This window comes from Giraffa tippelskirchi, chromosome 4 (genome assembly GCF_054371585.1).
Source record: "Giraffa tippelskirchi isolate mGirTip1 chromosome 4, T2T-mGirTip1v1.2.pri, whole genome shotgun sequence".
NCBI lineage: Eukaryota > Metazoa > Chordata > Mammalia > Artiodactyla > Giraffidae > Giraffa > Giraffa tippelskirchi.
In genome coordinates, this window is record NC_137278.1 from 117,260,178 (window position 1) to 117,284,804 (window position 24,627).

Genomic DNA, 24,627 nt, shown 5'->3' on the forward strand with positions numbered 1-24,627 from the left:
AATCACTAAACAAATATTTTCTTGGATTTTAATAGAAATCCTTCTGGCAGAGTGACATGGAGATTACCCTAGGAAAAGCGGTACCTCAGGCGATTAACACCCTACATATTATTGACTAACACTCTCACACAGATTTTTGGGTAGCTACTTTAGAGCAAAAATCAGGAATATAAAGTGCAAAGGAATGCCACAATAAAGGAAGGGATATTACATTTAATTATTATACTTCTAAAAATGAACGAAAACAGATTGGGTAGATTACTAATCAAAGTGGTTCTATGAGACTAACCCTTTGACGTTAATCTCCTTCCTCCATATCCCATTATATCACACTACCCATGAAAGTATGACAAATACATAGCAATGATAAACACTTTTTAAAAAATATATTGAAGAACAACTGAACACAAAACAAGGTAAGTAGTAGTAGTAGGACAGGCTTTTTTTTTATGAGTCAAGACAGGGGAATGGATCAAGGATTTATGTTAAAAGGATACTGGGCTAATTGAAGGCCAAGTTGGGTGGAAATCTAGCAGGGTGTTGGGAAGTGAAAACACCCTACTTGTAGGAAACTTGTGCAGATAATTGTACAACTGGGACCAAGCCATAACTAAGGAAAATCTTGAAATGTTAAAAAGCTGCTACTATAAGATCCTCAAAGACATAAAAATACCACCCATAATAAAAGGACAGAAAATAATTGGACAAAAAATGATCAAATTTTAATTAGAGGGAGATGGATATGCAAATAAGGCCATTATAAATTCTGAAAAGAAAAAATAATGTCTTTGAAGTGAACCCTGGATTAGACAGCATAAAAGAATTAGTGTAAGTTTATCTACAAAGGAACAATAGATTGACAGTTGACATCATATCAGAGCAAGGCATACCAAAAGACAATGGAGTTATTTCTTAATATAGGGATAAATATAGATATCATCTAGAATACTTTGTCACTGACTGAGCTTCAAAAGTGAGGACAGAATTAGACATAATCAAACATTCAAATGCTGGGTTTTGAAGAAGCTAATAAATAATATCTCTGTCTTCCAAACAAGATTAAAGTTATTGTATGACAGATAAGAATGAGAAAAATGCAAACGATATTATTTTGCTTACTTCCAAATATATATCAGAAGGCATGTCATAGATATAGAAAACTGCATTGCTTATTAAGCTTATCCTCCCCAAATGCTAGCATTTTCCTGCAGGAGACACTCATAGTTCAATTTCTCCAGAAAATATACTCTGAGATTCTGATATTTGAATGTAGGATGTTTATTGGGGAAGGCTCTCAGGAACAACTCCTTTGAGGGAAGGAAAAAACAGGATTAAACAGAAGGAGAAGGTGTACTGCAGTAGAGTTAAATCACAAATGTTAACATTAACATGTGCAAGGCCCTTACAATTATAACCTATCAAACATTGCTTATAAGAAATCAAAGACATACACCATATGCATGAATTGTTGTTTTTTAGTCAATAAGTTGTGTTCAGCTCTTTGCGATCCCATGGACTGTAGTCCACCAGGCTTCTCTGTCCATGGAATTCTCCAGGCAAGATACTGGAGTGGGTTGCCACTTTCTACTCCAGGGCATCTTCCCAACCCAGAGATTGAAACCATGTATCCCGCATTGAGGGGCAGATTCTTTACCACTGAGCCACAGAGAAGTCCCTACGAAGAAGGGTACAGCCACTGTAAAAAAAAAAAAAAATAGTGTCAATTTCTCATAAAGTTAAATATATACTTATTTGACTCAGCAGTTTTGCTCCTGAGCACTTTTTCTAGAGAGATGAACTTATGCTCAATCAAAAACTTATACATAAATGTTCATAGTAGTTTTATTTGTGATAGCTGAAAAGATTGGAAATGACCCAAATCTCATTCACTGGGTGAATGGTAAACAAATGGTGGTACATACATACAACAGATACACAAAAAGGAACAAAAAGCAACAAACAAGAATAAACTCAGTATACACAAAGACGTTCATGGATCTCAAGAGCATTTTGCTAAGTGAAAGAAGACAATTTCAAAATGTTGTATACTGTATGATTTCATTCACATAACATTCTCAAAACTATATAATTATAGTGATGGGGAATATGTCAGTGGTTTCCAGTTATTAGATTAGGGGGAAGGTATTACTCTAAAGGGAAAACAAATGTTGTTTGGAGAGACGGAATAATTGTCTATTCTGATTGTGATGGTAGTTACATGAATTTATACATGTGATAAAATGTCATAGAAGCATAAACAAACCCCTCCCAAAAAATGTGTGTGAAAACTGGTGAATAAGGTCTATGGTTTAGTAATAGTATGGCACCAATGTCAATTTCCTGATTTTATTAGTTGAACTTGAACTATACAAGATATCATTTGGACAAGCTGTGTGGAGGATATACAGGTAACTCTTAGTACCAATTTTGCAGCTTCTATGGGAGTTGTAAATCGAAAAGAAAATTTTTGAAAATGATTGAACTTCATGTTTAAGTTCTGTGCATTTTATTACATGTAAATTATACCTCTATAAAACATTTAAAGTGCCTTCCATGCCCACTTATGTTACATAACAAGGCCTCTGTCTTATTATATAAGAGAAGAGGCTTGCACAATGATGACAATGTCTTATGAATGGAGGGGTATGCATACCTTAGCTTTCTGCAATCAAAGAGAAAAATGTTTTTAAAACACTCGCATTGTGTCCAGAAATAGTACAAACAATGATGTGGTATGTTCATAGCATCTACAGTAATTTTGCAATAATTTGCATATTATTCAAACAGTTAAATGAACTAGATCTGTATTTCATAGATGTAATGTACAGTGAAAGAAGAAAACTGCAAAAATAAGTTAGGTTAATTTTGAAATAATATTCTAAAAACTTTTGAATATGTTTATTCAAAGCATATGTAGAAATACTGAAAAGTAGCTTACAAGTGAATTTCACTTTATAATATTTTATTTCTCTTTTTAAAAAATATCTTCATAATAAGTAAATAGGTATTTATTTTATGTGTGCTGTCTTCTAAAAATACAAAATTTTAAAATAAATATTTAATAAAATATTTGTGAAAAAATCAGAAGAAAGAACTGACTGTTCTTTATTAAGTGGAAGAGATTCTCTACTTTAAATTAAGTAGCTTGGTTTGGAGGTGAAACAGGATCCACTTGCTTAGAAGTCATGTTCCAGAATTCATACCACTCATTTCATTGTGAAAATATGGGAAAAAAGAATATTACAAACTTTGTAGATGAGGCTACAAACATGACCTGATCAGAAGACAAAGACCAGTAAGAGTTTTGCAAAATCACTATTTAAATATTTGCTATTGCATTGCACATAAGAAAAGTCTGATCTGACACAAACTAAAAACTGTTTGTCATGTTATAACTGTGAAAAATGTTTAATATTACAATGTTGGGGATTAAACATACAGTTTTGTAGAACAAGTATTAAAAGCAAGGTCAATTTTATTCTATTTTGCATGTACAGTATATCCATTTTGCATGACATAGAAGAAAAGATATATTTTCTTTATGATTTCTCTACTCCTTAACAGTAAGAGGAAGAATGATGTTCAATTTGAAACCAGTATTTTCACAGATAGAATTTGAATATAAATACATATGTGGCTGAGTCAAATATGCTGCTAGACATGTAACTAGCCTCTATGAAATTTCTAGCTTTGCATTTAAGCTGCGAGGTGGCACCATTGTGAAAGTGTGTGTTATTGTTAAATTTCACTTCTAAATTTGATTCTGTTATAATCTGGCTTAGTTAATAACTGATACTGTTTTCTATTTGGAACAAACAATCTTTTGGATGTTAATGGCTTAGATGATAACAAGATTTTTGGAAGACGTGTTCACAAATATTTTCTTGACATGTAGGTATCATCTTGTTTGGAGGAGGGTGAGATTTCTGCTTTTTAAATAGGTGTAGTGAAATTATGCCATTAAATTGAAGCAAATAAAACCTGATTTTAAAACCCCGAGGCTTATAGTTAAAGCCTCTTTAGTCACCAGGAGGGTCCTTTATGTGGTTAGCATGTCTTTCCTTATTTTGTAACTGATGTCACCAAAATCTTGGTAGTGCTTTGATAGTTCCCCCTTATTCCTGATTGGTTCTTGTGATGTCTCAGTATTGATGGAGCTATAGTAATGGGACCATTAAATACATACCCTTGTGCACTAATGAAATAAAATCCAGAAAGAATGTATACCATTTTCATGGTAAAAATCACAAGTGTAAATTGTGAGCCAGTCATCTTTTCACTTTGAACAGTTCTCTATGGAGGTTTTTTTGACAAAACAATGGTATCACTTAGCCAGGTACATTTTAAAAAGTGACTAATGCCCTAGAATGGCTTCTCGTCTGAGTTCACCAATAGCAAACTTGCTTATTTAACAATGAGAGAAGGTGGGAGGGGGGATGCAGACATCTGAATTTGAAGGAAGATGATCTTTAGGTTCTGGTTTCATGAGTTTTTGTAGCGCATCATATAGGGATAGCTTTGTAACCACAGTGATGGTTTTATGGCATTATTTTACTCTAAATTTTTCTCACATCAAATATTAAGGACAATGCTTTCTCACAGGATTTCAAGCATTCTGTGGTTTGGGTGAAGTTCCAACTACTTTGAGGCCGCTTTGCTTTCTATCATGGCATTTTCTCTCATTTAGGGGCCAAGTCCCAATAAATCCTTACTTGATGACATTAGACATTATGTAAAACAATATTTATAGCCAAGAGGTGATTCTTTCAACTCTTCAGTTCAATCCAAGATAGTAATAAAAGTTCAGAGAGTAATTTTAGATGAAATAAATTACCTAATACATATGTCCTTAAAATATCTTGAAATTTCTATATGTCTACCCTTACTTCCAAATTAGACTTAACATATAGTATTTTACATTAATAATGACTGTAATGAGAAAGTAGAGATCTTTCGTGGCTTTGTAGTATACAAATATGGCATGAAAAGCATTTCAGGGAATTTTATAAGTAGTAAAACATGAATATTGCAGAAAATAATCCAACGTGACATTTCTAACATTCAATTAAGAATTAAATAATATCCTCGGTAAATAAGTGATGTTAAGCTATTTAAATTTTCATCAGTTGCCTTTAAGATTGATTTTCATCAAAATTACTGTACTGAAATGTTTTCTTTTGTTGTACAGACTCAAATAGCAAACCTCAATTTTAAAATCGGCTCTTATTTGCAAAAAAATGCTTTGACATAGTGCATTTGTTCTGCCTGGGCAGCAATAAAGGATTGTGGTATCATTTTGAAGAAGGTTGTTTGACAGAGCCTGTTTGTTTATTTGGGGTAATGTGAGCTGCATTCAGAAAATGCCATATTTTGTTTCATGATTGTATACATTCTCTCCCATTGCTCCCAGGCAAGACTTGTAAGCAGAGAAGACACGGATTTAGACCTTTTTTCCATGACCAGTGGAAGTGCTTTGTCTATGAAGAGAGAGAAAAAAACTCAGGCACACAGGCACTCAGCGGGATCTTCAAGTAAGTTGTGGTTTCCTTCAGAATTAGTTTCAAAATCACAAATGAATTGATGGAAACTAATGCCAGAAAGCATTCTTTTACAGATAAGGGGTAGGATGCCAGCAACCAGAACTGCCCAAAACTATCCATTTGAATTTTTTCCTTCTTTGAATGACTTCTTTTGATATAAACAGAATTAAATTATTTCTAAAATTAACAGCATCAGTTTTTATTTTAATTCTACTCTGTGACTCAGTGATTTACTCCTCTACCCGCCCCGCCATGGATCATATTGAATTCTTTGATCATTTAGTTCTAAAAGAGTTTGTTAGGTTAATTGTAAAAAGTGGGATTTATATATCAAAGTAATGTGTTTTGGTCTTTTGTCATTAATTTAATATATATTGTAAGTAAAGTTTGTCTTGAAGGAAATTTTTTTTAAATAGAAGACTTTAGATAATAACATTATACTGACAAAACCATGCTCTTAAAAGCTATTTCCACTGAATAGATGACAGTTTGTATTTACTAATGATGACTTTTTACATTTGAAAACTTGTCACACATTTATTAATTTGGTAATATAACTATATCCATATCATGGTTTCAACAAGAATTACAAAGCAACTCTTAACTCTGAAAAGAATGTAAACATTTAAAAACTATCTGTATCTTAGGGTATTTGAGAGTAAGAAAGCCTAATTTTTTCAAACTCTTCATTTAACTTACACTGTAAAGATATCAAAACATTTTCTAGAGTGTTATGATATATTAATACAAAAGATGGTTTATTTAATATCATATTTTGTTAATTTTGCCAAAGTATAGTAAACCTCAGAAGCCCACATATTAACTTATACTTCATTTTAAGTAATAGTTATTCTATAAAAAGATTTATTACTCATTGATTGTATGATTACATACACACAAAGTCAATATTTGTTTGAATATGAACAACTCAACAATCCAGATACTGCTCTTCAGATAAATGAAAACTTCAAAATGATTCTCTGACTTTTCCTCCGGATGCTTGGCATTATTAGATTTCAGTCATTTAAACCCATTTATATGTGTAAATTTATTTTAATGAATTTTAATTTGGTTTTAAAATAATTTTAATACATCTAACTTATAAATATTTCCCAGAATCTGGTCATGAAAGATTGCTCTGGTCAATATGGTTAAATATTTTAGGTTAATTCACCTATGTAAAATTATTCTTTTAATACAAATTTTCTACAGCAACAAAATGTGGTAATAACATCAGATGTTTTATATATGCTGCTGCTAAGTCGCTTCAGTCGTGTCCGACTCTGTGCGACCCCATAGACGGCAGCCCACCAGGCTCCACCGTCCCTGGGATTCTCCAGGCAAGAATACTGGAGTGGGTTGCCATTTCCTTCTCCAGTGCATGAAAGGAAAAAGTGAAAGGGAAGTCGCTCAGTCGTGTCTGACTCTTAGCGACCCCATGGACTGTAGCCTACCAGGCTCCTCCATCCATGGGATTTTCCAGGCAAGAGTACTGGAGTGGGGTGCCATTGCCTTCTCCGTATTATATATATATATATATATATATATATATATATATATATATAAAATATATATATATAAAATAGTAAATATAAAACATTCACTAAGCACTTATTTTGAGACTGATCCCATTCTGAACATGCCATTCTGAATACCGTTCAGTTCAATTGCTCAGTCGTGTCTGACCCCATCGACTGCAGCATGCCAGGCTTCCCTGTCCATCACCAACACCCAGAGCTTGCTCAGACTCATGTTCATCGAGTAGGTGATGCCATCCAACCATCTCATCCTCTGTCATCCCCTTCTCCATCACAAAATATATATAAAATAGTAAATATAAAATATATATATATAAAATATATATATATATAAAATATATATATAAAAAACATTTCAGAAGGAATCAACCTGTGTCACACATAATAATGAATAATGCCATATCCATTTTAAGTATTGCATATTACAAACTCATATGATATTGTTTTCAAGTAGTGTGGGTAAAAATAAACAAACCTAATAAAATTTTTACACAAACTGCCTTTTCACTTTATAGAATATCAAAGCTTCGTTGGAAATGTACTATCCGAATGTTAAAACATAAAAACTCAGTAAGTCAGCAGCTATTCTGAAATGCACAAGCTTCATCTTTCACTTACATAAAACTGAGTTATAGATTTTAGAGTATATAAGAGCTTTATAGAGAGTTCATTTCTTAACACTTTCTCTAAGAAACTGTAATAAGGCCTTTCACACTGTAGTTTCCATTAGTTGTCAATGTGGCATTATTGCAAACACTACTAATGACTAAATGTTCATTAGGTAAAAATTTAAGACAAGCCACTTTAGAAAATATTTTTTATTAAATAACAGAATGAATATGAATAAATACTATTTGCCAAATTCTTATCATACTAGTTTACTGTAACATCCATGTAATATAATGGTGAAGGATATGACCTCTGACACCAGTTTGCCTAGATTTGTATCATAACTTAATTTTCTCATCCTTAAAACAGGAATGATACCTACCTTGTAGAGTTGTTTTAGGATCAAATATAGTGCATTCACTCCCAGTAGTCATGTATGGATGTGAGAGTTGGACTATAAAGAAAGCTGAGTGCCGAAAAATTGATGCTTTTGAACTGTGGTGTTGGAGAAGACACTTGAGAGCCCCTTGGAGAGCAAGGAGATCAAACCAGTCAATACTAAAGGAAATGAACCCTGAATATTCATTGGAAGGACTGATGTTGAAGTTCAAATTCCAATACTTTGGACGCCTGATGCGAAGAACTGACTCATTGGAAAAGACCCTGATACTGGCAAAGATTGAAGGCAGGAGGAGAAGGGGATGACAGAGGATGAGATGGTTGGATGGCATCACCCACTCGATGAACATGAGTCTGAGCAAGCTCTGGGTGTTGGTGATGGACAGGGAAGCCTGGCATGCTGCAGTCGATGGGGTCAGACACGACTGAGCAATTGAACTGAACGGTATTCAGAATGGCGCATTCAGAATGGGATCAGTCTCAAAATAAGTGCTTAGTAAATGTTTTTTGTAATTGTAAAAAAAAAGAAAAATCAGTTGAGGTAAGATATTGAAGTCTGTGGTATCTAGTCACATGGCTAACTAGCTCAGCTTAAAAGAAATGTCCTCTTAATAGTTCTTTAACTGAAAAAAAAAAAAATGGCATAGCTTATTATACATAGAAATCTTTTAACTGTCAGAGTCTTTGTGTCCTAGGCCCCCATGGCCCTGGGCCAACCACTTAAAGTCTCAGTATTTTGAAAGCTCTTTTCCTCCAGCTTTCTCTCTCAAAATCTTGTCACCTTATTAAAGCTAAAATATTTCTTTCAGTTTCGCAAGCCAAATCTAGAGAGTAGTTTATGGGTTACAGCTATAAAACTTTTTCAGCCTTTGAACTTTTCTAGTTATTTCTCTTTCAATATTGCTATAATATTTGGAACACATATTCTTTAGAAATAGATATATTCCGGTTTAAAATCCCCACTCCACTATCACAGGTAAGTTGTGTGACCTTGGGTAAATTATTTAACCTCTAAGAATGAGTTTACTCTCTATAAAATGGAAGTATAATGTCTATCTCATGGAATTTTAGTGAGGAATAAATAAGTAAAAATATACGTAAAGTATGGTGATGCATTGCCTAGTAATAAGTAAAGACTTAAAGTATTGTTCTTGTTGTTTATATTGTTCGTTATTGTTGTATGTGTTATGTTACTGTTGTATTATTTTTAAACAATTTCAAAGTAGAGTTGTCTTCCTTTTCTGTGTATCAAATAATAGCAGAACCATGCCATCCATATAAAGTAACAATGTCTTTTCTTAGAGAATTTCCTAAGGTTTTTGTTCTTTTCCTTTTACGTCTTACTGCCCTCTTACATGAGGCCAAGGAAATCTGCTACCAAGTTTTCTAATCTATATTATGATTTGAAAATAGATGAAATAGGTCACATTCATATTTTAAAATGTGCCATTATGAAATGACTAGGCCAAAAAAATCCTGATTTAAACAATATTTAGTTAAAAATATTTGATATCCTTAAGTGATTTTGGTTTTCTCAATTCATTTCCCACTTAATACTTAAAGGATGCATTACAATAACAATAACTCTATTGCTCTAGCAATTTAGAGTTTAGCCAATTTCTTTTAATTGTCTTTTCTGACTTATATGATTATATTTCTTTGATAGATAATATAAATGAGACTTTATAGTGTTTATTTATTCGAACGTTGGCACAAAAAAACTTAGCAAAGGAAAGCAACAACTTGAATCCATCTTTTCCCATTCCAGACTCAGTGCTATACTGCCTTCTGTTCTTCCTTGGGCTAAAACATGTAGCTTATTAAGAATATAGTTCCTCTTATCCGTTCATTCTTTCTGGAGCCATTTATTGATGAATCATTGCTCACTATACACCTAGTTTTGGTTTCCAGTTGCCTTCTTCATATTATCTCTGCACTTTCCTGGACATATTCCATTTTCAAAGTTAGCCAGAGACTGAGAATCCAAAATTCCTCTGTAATAGTGTATAATCAAACCCAAATCAGCTTCTTCTCTGAGCATGTCTAAACTTGCATGAAATATAAGCCCTTATAATATGGTACTGAATTTACTGAATATGGAAAAAAATATTTTTCAAAAGTAAAGTTGCTAATGTTGTTGAAATGAAGAAGGCTTCTTGGAGGCAGTATACTTGATCTGTACCTAGACTGACGTTTGGGATTTAAGTAAGGGGTAAAAAAGTGGAAATAAACCCATCTAAAGAAAGACAAAAGGTAAAATATGAATATATATTTGTGAAACACTGAGAAGCCTGTCTGGACCAGAGGTTCCACATACTGAAGTGATGTAAAATAAAGTTGCATTAAAAATGAAGCCTAGTTTCAAAATAAGTTTGAAAATATAGTGGAGGAATTGGGCTTTTCTACTGCTAATGAGAAACTAACAAATATTTCTGAAAATACCTTTTTGTTTTAGAAATCCTAAAATCAGTTGAAGAAAGACATTCTGAGTCAATCCTAACATTTTACAATGCCTCCAGTATATTGACAAAATAATTTTACAGCTCTAATCAAAACAGATTAATGTGACTATCAAAAGTACAAAGTGAAATACATGGTTTACTAGATGCCAGTACCCAATAGTATATGGGAATTGAAAGAGTAAAGGTGGTAGCTAAAGTAAAAAATTTCAAAGATGACCATTAACATTTATTTCAAATTTACTAAGTATATTCTATTAACATAATTTAAAGTTTGTAAGCCAAGAATTATTGCCATGTTATATATTCATGTATGTCTGTGCATATATATGTACATATATATGGTATCTAATTTGTACATAGCTGTAGTATAAACATATAATATGCATTTTTAATCCCTCACTGAGTAAACTTAAGATTTAAATAGTATTGCATATATCTGTGGGTCATTATATAAACCTCATCATGGGTACATGCTAAAGAATTGATGCCTTTGAATTGTGGTGCTGGAGAAGACTCTTGAGAGTCCCTTGGACAGCAAGGCAATTAAACCAGCCAATACTAAAGGAAATCAATCCTGAATATTCATTGGAAGGACTGATGCTGAAGCTGAACTCCAATACTTTGGCCACCTGATGTGAAGAACCAACTCATGGGGAAAGATGCTGATGCTGGGAAAGATTGAGGGCAAAAGGAGAAGGGGACAACAGGGGGTAAGATGGTTGAATGACATCACCAACTCAGTGTACATGAGTCTGAGCAAACTCCAGGAAATAGTGAAAGACAGGGAAGCCTGGTGTGCTGCAGTCCATGGGGGTCGCAAGAGTTGGACACGACTTAGCAAATGAACAGCAACATCGTGAGTGCAAGCAGTCGCATGCCTGCAATAAGTAAAAAAGCATGGTACAGAATCATTAAGCAAGTACAAAGATGGAGAGTTTCAAGACTTAGAATAGCCAACACAGTGTTGAAGGAGAAGAACAAAGCTGGAAGACCAAGACATCCATGGGAAAAGCAAATTGAAATGAGATACCACTGTACACCTATTATCAATAGAATAGCCAAAATCTAGAACACTGACAAAACCAACTGCCAGCAAAAATGTGTAGCAACAGGATCTCTCATTCATTGCTGGTGGAAATGCAAAATGACACAACCACTTAGGAAGACAGTTTGACACTTTCTTACAAAAGTAAGCATACTCTTACCATATGATCCAGCAGTTGTGCTTCTTGGTATTTATTCAAAGAAGTTAAAAATGTACAACCACACAAAAGCCTGCACATGGATGTTTATGGCAGCATTACTCATAATTGCCAAAATTTGGAAGCAACCAAGATGTCTTTTAGTGGGTGAATGGCTAAATATACTGTGGTACATCCAGATAATGAAATATTGCTCAGTGATAAAAAAAAAAGAAAGGAGCTACTAGGCCTTGGAAAGACATGATGGAAACTTAAATGCATATTAATAAGTGAAAAAAGTCAACCTGAAAAGACTACATACTGTATGATTTCAACTATGTAACATTCTTAAAAAGGTAAAATTTTGGAAACGGTAAAAACATCAAAGGTAGTAGGAGGTTGGATGGAAGATGAATAGGTTGAGCATAGGGGATTTTTAGGGCAGTGGAAATAATCTATATGTTACCATATGTATACTGCCATTCATTATACATTTTTCCAGACCTATAGAATGTACAAAACCAAAACCTGAGAGTGAACTATAATGTAAGCTATGTACTTTGGGTGATTATATTTTGTCAATTTAATTTCATCATTTGTAACAAAAGTACCTTACTGGTGGGGTTGTTGACAATGAAAGCGATTATGCATATGTGGGACAGAAGATATACAGGAAATTTGTGTACCCTTCTCTCAATTTTTCTGTGAACGGAAATTACTCTTTAAAAAAAATAGTCTTAATAAAAAGTGAATGGGAAAAAAGAAAAGAAAAAAAATGAGCTCAAAAGGCTGTTCCTCACCACCTATTGCCTGAGATTTACTTCAGAACAGGTGGGATTTAGCTTTTAATTTTATAAATAAATTACCCAGAGCTAAGGAGGCTGAAAGTTGTAGAGCTGAGACTCAAATCTGGGTCTTGTGATTCCTAGTGTAAGGATATCAATTGCTTCCCATCCAGCTTCTCGGCATCATAAATGTTTTGCTTCTATCTATCTCAATGTACAGATGGAACATAAAAGACACTATCATAAATTATAATTTATTTTTTGAAAAGTACAAAGATGAATTGTATATGATTAGCACATAGAAAGCACTTCAGAGAACAAATGAATTTATCAACCATTGTTGCTTTTCTCCTGTATCATATATTCATATAACCTTATTTTTAAATGGATATTGTCTTCTCCAGAACAAGGGAGACTATTTCCATTAACATTTTATGGCTTTCTCTCTAAATTGTTTGTATGAGATTTACCCTAGTTGTTGTCATTCTTTAGTCGCTCAGTCGTGTCCAGCTATTTGAACCCTGTGGACTACAGCACGCCAGGCTTCCCTGTCCTTGACTATCTCCCAGAGTTTGCTCAAACTCATGTACATTGAGTAGATGATGTCATCCAACCATCTCATCCTTTGTCACTCCCTTCTTCTCCTGCCTTCAATCTTTCTCAGCACCAAGGTCTTTCCAATGAGTCAGCACTTCACATCAGGTGGCCAGAGTATTGGAGCTTCAGCTTCAGCATCAGTCCTTCCAATGAATATTCAGGGTTGATTTTCTTTAGTATTGACTGCTTTGATCTCCTTGCTCTCCAAGGGACTCTCTCAAGAGTCTTCTCCAGAACCACAGTTCAAAATCATCAATTCTTCGGCACTCAGCCTTCTTTATGGTCCAACTTTCACATCCCTGCATGACTACTGGAAAAAACCACAGCTTTGACTACACAGACCCTTCTCAACAAAGTGATGTCTCTGCTTTTTAATATAATTTCTAAGTTTGTCATAGATTTCCTTCCAAGGAGCAAGCGTCTTTTAATTTCGTGACTGCAGTCAACATCTGCAGTGATTTTGGAGCCCAAGACAATAAAATCTGTCACTGCTTCCATTTTTTTCCCCATCTTATTGCTAGGAATTGAAGAGACCCAATGCCATGATCTTAGTTTTTGAATGTTGAGTTTCAATATCAGCTTTTTCACACTCTTTCACCCTCATCGAGAGGCTTTTTAGTTCCCTTTTATTTTCTGCTATTAAAGTGGTGTCATCTACATATCTATGGCTGTTAATATTTCTCTCAGCAATCTTGACTCCAGCTTGTGATTCATCCAGCCCAGCATTTTGCATGATGGATTCTGCATATAAGTTAAATCAGCAGAGTGACAATATACAACCTTGACGTACTTCTTTCCCAATTTGGAACCAGTCCATTGTTGAATGTCCAGTTCTAACTGTTGCTTAGAAATCACTGCAGATGGTGACTGCACCCATGAAATTAAAAGATGCTTACTCCTTGGAAGAAAAGCTGTGACCAATCTAGACAGCATGTTAAAAAGCAGAGACATTACTTTGCAGACAAAAGTCCATCTAGTCAAAGCTATAGTTTTTCCAGGAGTCATGTATGGATGTGAGAGTTGGACTATAAAGAAAGCTGAGTGCCAAAGAATTGCTGCTTTTGAACTGTGGTGTTGGAGAAGACTCTTGAGCGTCCCTTGGACAGCAAGGAGATCAAACCAGTCAATCCTAAAGGGAATCAGTGAATTTTCATTGAATCACTGAATGTTCACTGAATATTCATTGGAAGGACTGACGCTGAAGCTGAAACTCCAATACTTTGGCCGCCTGATGTGACGAACTGACTTATTGGAAAAGACCCTGATGCTGGGAAAGATTGAAGGCAGGAGGAGAAGGGTACTACAGAATGAGATGGTTGGATGGCATAACTGACTTGATGGACGTGAGATTGAGCAAGCTGCGGGAGTTGGTGATGTACGAGGAGGCCTGGTGTGCTGCAGTCCATGAGGTTGCAAAGAGTTGGATATGACTGAGCGACTGAACTGAACTGTTGCTTCTTGACCTGCATACAGGTTTCTCAGGAGACAGGTAAAGTGATCTAATATTCCCATCTCTTTAAGAATTTTCCACAATTTGTTGTGATCCACGTAGTCAAAGGTTTTAGCATAGTCAATGAAGCAGATGTTTTTCTGGAATCCCCTTGCTTTTCCTTTTTCTGTGATCCAGCAGATGTTGGCAATTTGATCTCTGATTCCTCTGCCTTTTCTAAATCCAGCTTGTACATCTGGAAGTTCTTGGTTCATGTGCTGCTGAAGCCTAGCTTGAAGGATTTTGAGCATTACCTTGTTAGCATGTGAAATAAGTGCAGTTGTCTGGTAGTTTGAGCATTCTTTGGCATTGCCCTTCTTTGACATTGGAATGAAAACTGACCTTTTCCAGTCCTGTGGGCAGTGCTGAGTTTTCCAAATTTGCTGGCATATTGAGTGGAACACTTTAACATCATAATCTTTTGTGATATGAAATAACTCAGCTGGAATTCCATCACCTCCACTAACTTTGGTCGTAGTGATGCTTTCTAAGGCCCACTTGACTTCACACTCCAGAAAGTCTGGCTCTAGGTGAGTGACCACACCATCATTTTCCAAGTCTTAAGACCTTTTTTGTACAGTTCTGTGTATTCTCGTCACCTCTTCTTAATCTTTTCTGCTTCTGTTAGATCTTTACCATATTTTTCCTTTTCTCCCTTGCCTTTTGCTTCTCTTCTCTCAACTCTTTGTAAAGTCTCCTTAGACAACTACTTTGCCTTCTTGTATTTCTTTTTCTTTGGGATGGTTTTGGTCACTGCCTCCTGTATAGTGTCATGAACCTCTGTCAGTATTTTTCAGGCACTTTGTCTAGCAGATCTAATCACTTGAATCTATTCATCACCTCCACTGTATAATTAATCATAAGGGATCTTATTTAGTTCATACCTGAATGACCTAGTGATTTTCCCCATTTTCTTCAATTTAAGTCTGAATTTTTCAATAAGGAGCTCTTGATGAGCTACAGTCAGCTCCAGGTTTTATTTTTGCTGACTGTACAGAGCCTCTCCATTTTTTCTATATATATATACACATATAAACATATATACAAATATGTGCTATATATTAGGCATGAATCTATAATAGAGATGATATCCAATTCAATTTAATATCAAAATTCTAAACTTTTTAGAAGTTAACTTCTGTACCTTATAATTATATATAATATAGCAAATATTACAAATTTTAAAAAAGTACTGCTTAAATTTATTTTCAAAAATCAAAAATTAAAAGTTTTATTATTTTGGTATTTCAAAATTATTTTGGTATTTTAAAAACATGAACAATATATGTCATGTGAAGTAGCTTTGGTTTTTCTCTCTGAAAGTATTAATAATGAATTCTATCCAATGCAAAGATTTGTTAATGAATTGCACTGTTAATTTTTAATGTGGCAAGACCCACATCATTTTAATGTGGCTGACCCACATCAGCCATCTCTCTCCACTTCCACAGTAAGGAAACTTGATTGGGTGAATATAGTTGTAAATATAAATGATTTTATTTTATGAATATAATACTAGTTACTGGTGCTTCACTGGTGAATTCACCTCCCCGTTTTGTCATCTTGCTGCTCTCCAACCCATCTGCCACCCTACTTGTAACCTGTATCTCCTTTGAAATTTCCCTTTTCAAGGATCCACATCTCTAACTAGCATTTTGACCCTTTGGCAGCTCTGCTACCTCCAACTGATTCCCTGCATTCCATAGCTTAAATTTACAAATAAATTATTTCCTCACTGGAAGCTTAGAAATGTTTTATCTTTAACTTAATTTTCTGTCACATAGAGTGGTCAAAAGATAAGTGAAAGTTATGTTTAATTATGTCCCTGTGCTTGCTGCGTTGCTTCAGTCATGTCCAACTCTGTGTGATCCCATGGACTGTAGCCCACCAGGCTCCTCTGTCCATGGGGATCCTCCAGGCAAGAATCTGGAGTAGGTTGCCATGCCCTCCTTTAAGGGATCTTCCCAACCTACAGATCAAACCCATGCCTCTTATGTCTCCTGCATTGGCAAACAGGTTCTTCACCACTAGCGCCACCTGGGAAGCCCCACTTATGTCCCTACTTGCATATTTTTCAGTATAGACTGAAATATATATATAATAAAGAAATAAATTGAGTTTTGGTTCAACTGTTCACTAAATAGCATATTGGTTTTACTTGTACCTAGCCTTTATAAACTCTAGAGAGCGATGTAATTCTACTGCATTTTCCTCAGATATTTTATTTATTTATTTATTTATTTATTTGGTTGCACTCAGTCTTTGATGCTTTGCTGCTTCCTGGGCTTTCTCTGCTTGCGGTAAGCAGGGACTGCTCTTCATTGCAATGGGCAGGTTTCTCACTGCGGTGGCTTATCTTATTCCAGGACACAAGCTCTATGTGTACAGGCTCAGTAGATGTGGCCCAGAGGGCTTTAGTTGCTCCTTGGCATGTGGAATCTTCCCGGACCAGGAATCGAACCCATGTTCCCCAGATTGGCAGGCAGATTCCATCAACTGTACAACTAGGGAAGTCCTTCTTCAGATATTTTCTTAAAGGAAAAAATATGTAGTCTCTAGTATTCCATGTCTATTTTTGCAAAGTTCAAAGAAGACAGTCGTTAATGTTTTATTACTGTATGTGCTCATGTAATTCAGTCAAAATCATTGAAATATGGGAGTATTCTTGGAACAACTTCAGAAATTCTGGTAGTACCTAGATCTTGATGGGTAAACAGAAAGGCAGTGACATAACTGAAGAATAAAATTGTCTGAAAAATATTTTGATAAAGTAATTCTTAAATTAAAAAATCATGTTAAGGGTTATCATATCATATAGATGGGCTTCCCAGGTAAATCATCTGGTAAAGAATCTGCCTATAATGCAGGAGACCCTGGTTTGATTCCTGGGTCAGGAATATCCCTGGAGAAGGAATAGTTACCCACTCCAGTATTCTTGGGCTTCCCTGGTGGCTCAGATGGTAAAGAATCCTCTTGTAATACGGGAGTCCTAGTTCAGTCCCTGGGTGAGGAAGACCTCCTGGAGGAGGACATGGCAACTCACTCCAGTATTCTTGCCTGAAGAATCCCTATGGACAGAGGAGCCTGGTGGGCTACAGTTCATGGGGTCACAAAGGGTCGGACATGACTGAGTGACTAAGCACTGCACAGCACAAAATATAGATATGGATACAGATAAAGAAATACCTTTCTCTTGTGTTTCCTCAACTTACAGAAATTAAGGATGATATTGTTTTATAATGGACAGTTTTTTCCATTGGAAGCAATGCAAAAAAAGATATGCATCTCACATTTGCTGCCTCATGATTTTCTTTATGGTACTATTATATTAAAGGTATTCTTTTAAAAATAATACTGTCTTCGTTTTAATAAACTTAGTCATATAAAGTCAAGTTTCAAATATGTTACTGTCACTTACTTTTGGGCAAAAACTTTACCTTCATTGCCTCAGTTCCCTTATTTTTACAATGAGGGTGGTAATGTATTTTGCACAGCTATATTGTGGATTGAATGAGATGGTGAATATAAAGTGCCATGCCAGGGCCTGGAACATAAGGAACTCCTAGATCCCTGCTACTCCTTCAAGATATGACATTTTCAGGTCATGAATAAACTAATATTGGCAGAATTGAAGATAAATGTGTGATGATAAAATGTGGACAATGGCACATACAAGTCTTTTAATAGACTTGATAGTAAAAAGTTGAGTAATTTTGTACAGGGCAAACTTTTGTTGATACTAAATGCACAATAAAGAAATTGTTTAAAATGTGCACTCTAGTAATACTTTTAATTAACTGGCATAGTTGTAAATGATGGCATTCTGTCTACAAATTCTTCTAATAAAATAATTCCACAATACCATTATCTATGCCAACTGTTGCAAAATTCATTGTAGAGGTATAAACTAACTCCCAAACTTCTTAATTAAAATATTCAAACTTTAATCCTGACATTGATGTTATATTTTTTCCACAGATAAAAATAAGGTAAATAAGATTTTTATAAATAACTGTGGCCAAGTTAAACTTTTTTCTTCTATGTATAATGAAAGCTGGCTTTGTTTATCCTCCTGTTTCTTATCTGAAATGTTTGATTTAAAGAAACATGTCAATAAAGAGGCTTAGAGCTATATCATAGAATTATTATTTTTAAAAAAGTTTGTTCAGCAAGAGCTGGTCTCTAACAATATAAAAATTTTATTTTAAGGCTTTTATTTTATTATTGCTTAAACCATTAACTCTGATTTTTCTGGATCTCAATTTTTTGGCAGGACCTTTAAGAACACAGATTTGTTAGGTCTTAATATTGTGTCCCTGAATAAACAAACACTTTAACATTAACACTTCAACCCTAAAAATATTCCTGTAACCAGAACTGGATAGTCAAAATTAATTACTATTATACCACGCTCATGTTTACATGGTTGCTGGAAACATCTAATAGACATATATTAAAAGTCTAGCACAGAGTAGGCACATAATAAATAGCTATTGATTTAATGTCCTTTAACAGCCTGATACAGCCTGTTTCCAGAATCTGAGACAGTCTAATGAAACAGTCAACAATGATTCCAGACACAGTTAAATATAACAGTTATTAGTAACCACAGAATAATATTTATAGATCTAAAACAGTGGTTTCACCAGCAGTTGATATTATCCAGAGAAAGGCAAATTTCAACTGTACTTTTGTGAGAAAGCTAGTTATACATATGTCAACTACATTTATTCTTTGTAATAAAAAAACAACTTACACACATTTTAACATTTTTGAGGACAGAATCTATGTATGCTCTATTGATAATATATTAAAGCATCATGTTTCTAACTGTATTATTTTAGTTTCTACCCCTTCCCTTCATAAATAAACTGACTCCTTTTTTTTTTCTTTTTTTTTTGGTTATTGTTGTCACTTTCAAACCGATTTCTTACACTAGCTTAATGTGCAAAAATAAATGGGCATGGTCAAATGTGAAATGCATTTGTCAAATGAATGAAACTAAGTGCAATAATATAATAAATCCTCAGGCGAGTTATGTTTATTGTTGCCAAATGTCTCCCTGCTAAGAACTAATAAGCATGAAAACGGATAATGAAAGTTTCCATGAAAAGTTTTTGGGAAACCTATCCACAAGTCTTCACTATCTGGGAATGTGGAAATAAGTATTTGTTTTATACAAGTTCCATATGAGGATTGTAAAGATGAAATTATGAAAATAGAGTAAAATGGAAAGCAACTGTGGGATGATGGTTACTAATATTACTTGGCACATGGAAGTACATTGACAGGGGAGCTTCATTGAAAGACAGAATAGAACAGTGCCAGCTACATAATAGGCACTAAATCAATACATATTGAATGAATGTGTAAATAAAAGGAAGAGTTTGAGCTCAAGCTTTCAAAGACTCCAAGTGATCTTGAAAATCGAATTTAGGTTTTAAATATTTAAATGCCAAAGGATAACTGTGCAATGATAAAACATTTGGGAATTGACTTAAAATGCATATTTTTTTTGCTAAATATTTACTTTCGGCAAAATTAGTTAACACGGGAAAAAGAGGGGTAAGACAAAGAACTGGGCTGTTTCAAAAGAATATGCATATCAGTTAAGTGTAAAAAATACTCTCAATTATTAGCATAATTCATGCCATTACTCTAAATACAAACACTTATGGACACTTAGTTATAAGTATGATAAACGGAGTAGTGAAGAGAATATTTTTAGAAGGATTAGAGAATCTAGGAACAGACTTTTTCCGAATTGACAAGAATAATGGACCTATGACCTGATTTTTAAAACCAACTGTGTATAGAAGGAAACAGATGCCTAGATAATTTATAGATTGTTAAATTTCATTCTTAATTCCTTATTGAGTTATACTTTTTATTACCTAGTCAATGTATTAGTAGGAGTTCAAATACTCAATAAGCATCTACTAGTTTGGTGGGAAGCCAGAAACACCAGGAAAGAAGAGTTATTTAATGGTCACATGACAGAAAGCTAATCTAATTATGAAATAAAAATCATAAAACCTTTTTAGATTTTATAACCCAAAATCAATAAATCACTAAAAAAAAAAATTTTCCATGGAAAAAAAATGAGAATATTAAACAATATAAGTATGAGAAACAGAATTTAAAGAAACTAGATAGTATTTTTAGCACCATATTCTAGCCATCCTTGTCTGTGCAGACACATCTCTAAGAAGAAATCAACACAGCAGTGTGTTAAAAATAATAAAACCCAGAAACAGTGCATACTATAGGGAGGCCTCAAAGATTCTAGATCAGATATGAATGGTAGCTATTATAAAAGATCAAGAAATGCGCAAAATACAAAAGTAAAAATCTATGCTGTATATCAGGATACCCCACCATCTATGATATGTATTAGATTTTATGCACATTAGGAATTGCCTTTTCAAAATAAATGTATATAGACAAAGCAAATTATATGTGTCATGTTGATTTAAAAAGAAACATCAGGCATCATGATTTTTAGCAACAATAGCAAATACCGTGGGTAGTCTGTGGCTATCAAATGTACCAAACCTAACTGGTTTTCTTTTTGATACGTCTCTTAAATATTGGGTAAGAAGGATAACTGTAAATGTCATTGTCCAGTTGGGATTTCAAGAAGCAGGAAAATGTTATTAGTATTTTTATGTTATAGAGAAAACTTTTATTCACTGAAAAACCTTGAAAACAATTTCAAAACAAGCAAAATCACCATGTTATATGGAGGCAATCTAAATATGATATAAACAACCCCTTTATTTGTTTTATTTTCATTCTTAGTGTTAGACTTTAAACTAGCTGTAAATGATCATTACAATTCAAGGTTGGACGTAGCAATAGCCCTTAAAAGCAACTGTTACTTGAACACTGTAATATCTACCTCAACCTCAAACTTACCCAGTGTAACTCACTCACAGCACTTAAATTAATGTAAATGCTTTGCTGCTAAAAATTTGTTCTGGTCACTTTCATTAAAATGTTGAATTTTTTTCCCTTCATGCTTTACTTCTGCCGTTTCTGCTGTTAAGCAGTACAATATGAGAAGGACTTTGAAATGATTTTTATGTCCAGACACATAGTGTTTCAACGAAAATCCAATGACGTATTACTATACATCATGAAATTTCTACTTTAACCTGTTTAAGGAAGTTTTTCTTATACATACCAGGAGCGTCATTCAAAGCATTTTACATATTAAATTACTTATCAAAACACAGCATATATAGACCTTGACATTTGTTAAAGAACCAAGGATTTAACCCAAAAAAATTTTTAAAGGACCAGAACAAATCTTTAGCAGAACACAGATTATGTGGCAAAGAAGCGACTTACTGGAAGATAGATCGTACTTAGCAAGACATACTTTCAGCATATATGTAAGAGACTGGTTGGTTGATTTGTATGGTCACCTGCAAATATGCAGCAGACTGTTGTCAGAAAAAAGGTAAAATTTGTAACAATAATGTGCAGGAAAGAGAAAAACTGCCAAAGATCCTTTAGTTATAATTTTTTTATTCCAGGAACCCATCAGTAGTCTAGTTCTAATATCCATTTTTTGAAGTAAAATCTCTCACTACTGTATTTTCATGTGAGTATGTAATTTCAGAATGATTATACATTGACTTATTAAATTGCTTCTTTATTTTCTTTTTTCATTTCTAGGGTAATCATAGGACAAAGTAATAGCTTTATAATGAATGCCAATATGTGGTTCCTTCATAGATGTCTTGCTTTACTCCTCAATTTATTTCTGTATTTCTGGTGGTTCAAGAATTTATGTGATAACAAAGGCTCTCACTAAATGTAATGAGAGAATAAGCTGTATTGATTACTGCTCAAATTGCTTATTTACACATAGCAAAACAATGAAATGCAAGCTTAATTACATCTAAAATATTTTTTAATATATATATATGTTCACATAAGTGTTTATGTAATTTTAAAGACTAATTTCCTATGGAATTTTCATTCCATTCCATTTGAAGAAAATGTACTTCAAAATTGTTATAAATCTATTTTGTAATATCACACAATATGTTTTTAAATTATAATTATTGCTGAAGGAGTTATACTAAACAATGAAAAATTACAAGCTGCCTTTCAAATATAGGGTTACACTGTGGACAAGTACAAAAAGGCTTGAAGACTCATCAACAGCTTCAAAATACTAAAGACAACAGAACACTATTAGGAAAAAAATGTACCATACATAAATTTGTAGTCAATAGAAAAATTTTTTACAATTCAGAAACACTGTTCAGAATCAGAATTTGGTCTACAGAAAAGCTATATTGTAATTCAATTCATTTTATTTAATTTTGAAATAGTTATTTTAGAAGTATATGAAATTATCTTTAAATATTCCGATACTTTATAAAGAAAGTGCCACCATTCTTACACATTATCTGCCACCTTTGATGAAAAGCTTATGTTAAGAATAAAGGCATTAAATAATACATATATATACTATTAAGATACTTTCATCAAAAATATTTAACCAGTAATGAACTATGTTATCAAATTGTATTTTAAAATATATACTTATTTCTACTTATTAGCTGGAATAATGCTGGCAAGGAACTTTATTTAGCTTTCGCTATTGGAACAAAACATTTGTGTTAAGCCGTTTGTGGAAATATGCTTACTCTTTTATCAAGCTCAGATTTTTTATCTTAAATAAATATACCTGAATTCTAAATATGTCCCATTTCTCAATCCTGCATGCTACACCTTCCATCAAGCCCCAGCATTCCCCCTTACTAATATGCTCTCATAAATAGATACTTGTTATCCAACAAATAGTTTATTCATCAAAGAATTTTTACTGCTAGGGCAAGTCATTTGCTGTTACTATTACTGTTGCTGTTTTAAATAAACCAAGGTGGGCGTTCCATTCTGTTATTTGGTTAAAATATATGTACATATATTTCCAATTTGGAGCTAGTAAATAGAGGACAAGCTTTGAGGATGCTTTCTTAATTTTTTAGGTCACTATTTTATCATTAGGAAATTTTTGCTTTTATGCAGCAGTAACATCCTGTTGCTTGAAAGAGTTCATGCAGCTTCACAAAGGATACTGACTGATTTACTAGGGGTAGTTTAACGCAGGCTAAATCTGGCCAGCGCATAGAAGCCAACTTCACTTGGCATTTCTTCTTTGTCTCTCTGCTGAGATTGTCTTCACAAGAGGCAGCTGTGAAGGCCTCTTAAACTGCACTCCATTCTAACTCCCATCACAGACTTCTGCCTAGGCATAAGCCTCAGCCTTTCCATTTCTAGAATATCATTTCCTAAGACAATAGCTTTTAACTTTTTTTCCCTTGCCTTTTAGTAAGATTTTCTTTGTGGACTAATAAAATTTGCTCCTTTTACAGAGGCTTATTAACACTTTTGAATTTGTTTTCCTAGTCACAATTCTAAGATTAAAAATAAAAAAGCAATACTTGTTTTTAAAAGGCTCTTAAGTATAAGATGGACTTTTACAATCAGTTTTACCCTTCATGTTGTACCAAATCTGAAATCACAGGCCAAACTCCACAAATGGTCTAATGTTTTCAAATCTTTCTATTTGAACATATATTTTAAACTATTTTAAGTTTGAGTTGGAGACGTATTAATATTGAAAAAATTTTGATATATTTCCCTCTAAACTTATTTAAAGACAAAAGCATCATTATGAAGAAGAATCACGTGGTTTGAACCTTTGCCTCAAACCAGGGCTGAGGGAGCTCTGGAATGCCTCACTCTGCTCCTTCTCAGGCCATTTCCCCCCAGAGACAGCCCTGTGCACTTGCTTAATCCTCAGGAGACATGAAGCAGACAATCATAATTCTTTACTAGTATTCTTGATAGGATATCTCAGGTTCTTGCTGAGTAAAATATTTCTAAAATGCTCTGCTATTCTTATAACGACTATGTGCTTTGCACCTCTCACAATTTTTGCTACTTTTCTCTGGATAAGTTCTAACTTGTTGAGTGTAAATCATCATTTCTTCCACTTTTATAG

General features: G+C 33.8%; 1 protein-coding gene across 8 annotated transcripts in view; it reads left to right on the top strand.

Annotated features, from left to right (window-relative positions):
• LRRIQ1 (leucine rich repeats and IQ motif containing 1) overlaps positions 1-24,627 on the top strand; it is a 223,146-nt gene that overhangs the window by 181,926 nt on the left and 16,593 nt on the right. For 6 of the 8 annotated variants that reach the window (XR_014083637.1, XR_014083638.1, XM_081596133.1 and 3 more), the window contains one exon: positions 5,411-5,531. Coding sequence is in view for 6 of the 8 variants with exons in the window: in XM_081596133.1 (XP_081452259.1) it covers positions 5,411-5,531 (121 nt within the window). In the remaining 2 variants the exon portion in view is untranslated. Of the gene's footprint in view, positions 1-5,410; positions 5,728-24,627 lie in introns of those variants that run through there. The other 2 variants (XM_081596142.1, XM_081596135.1) reach the window with 2 other exon arrangements.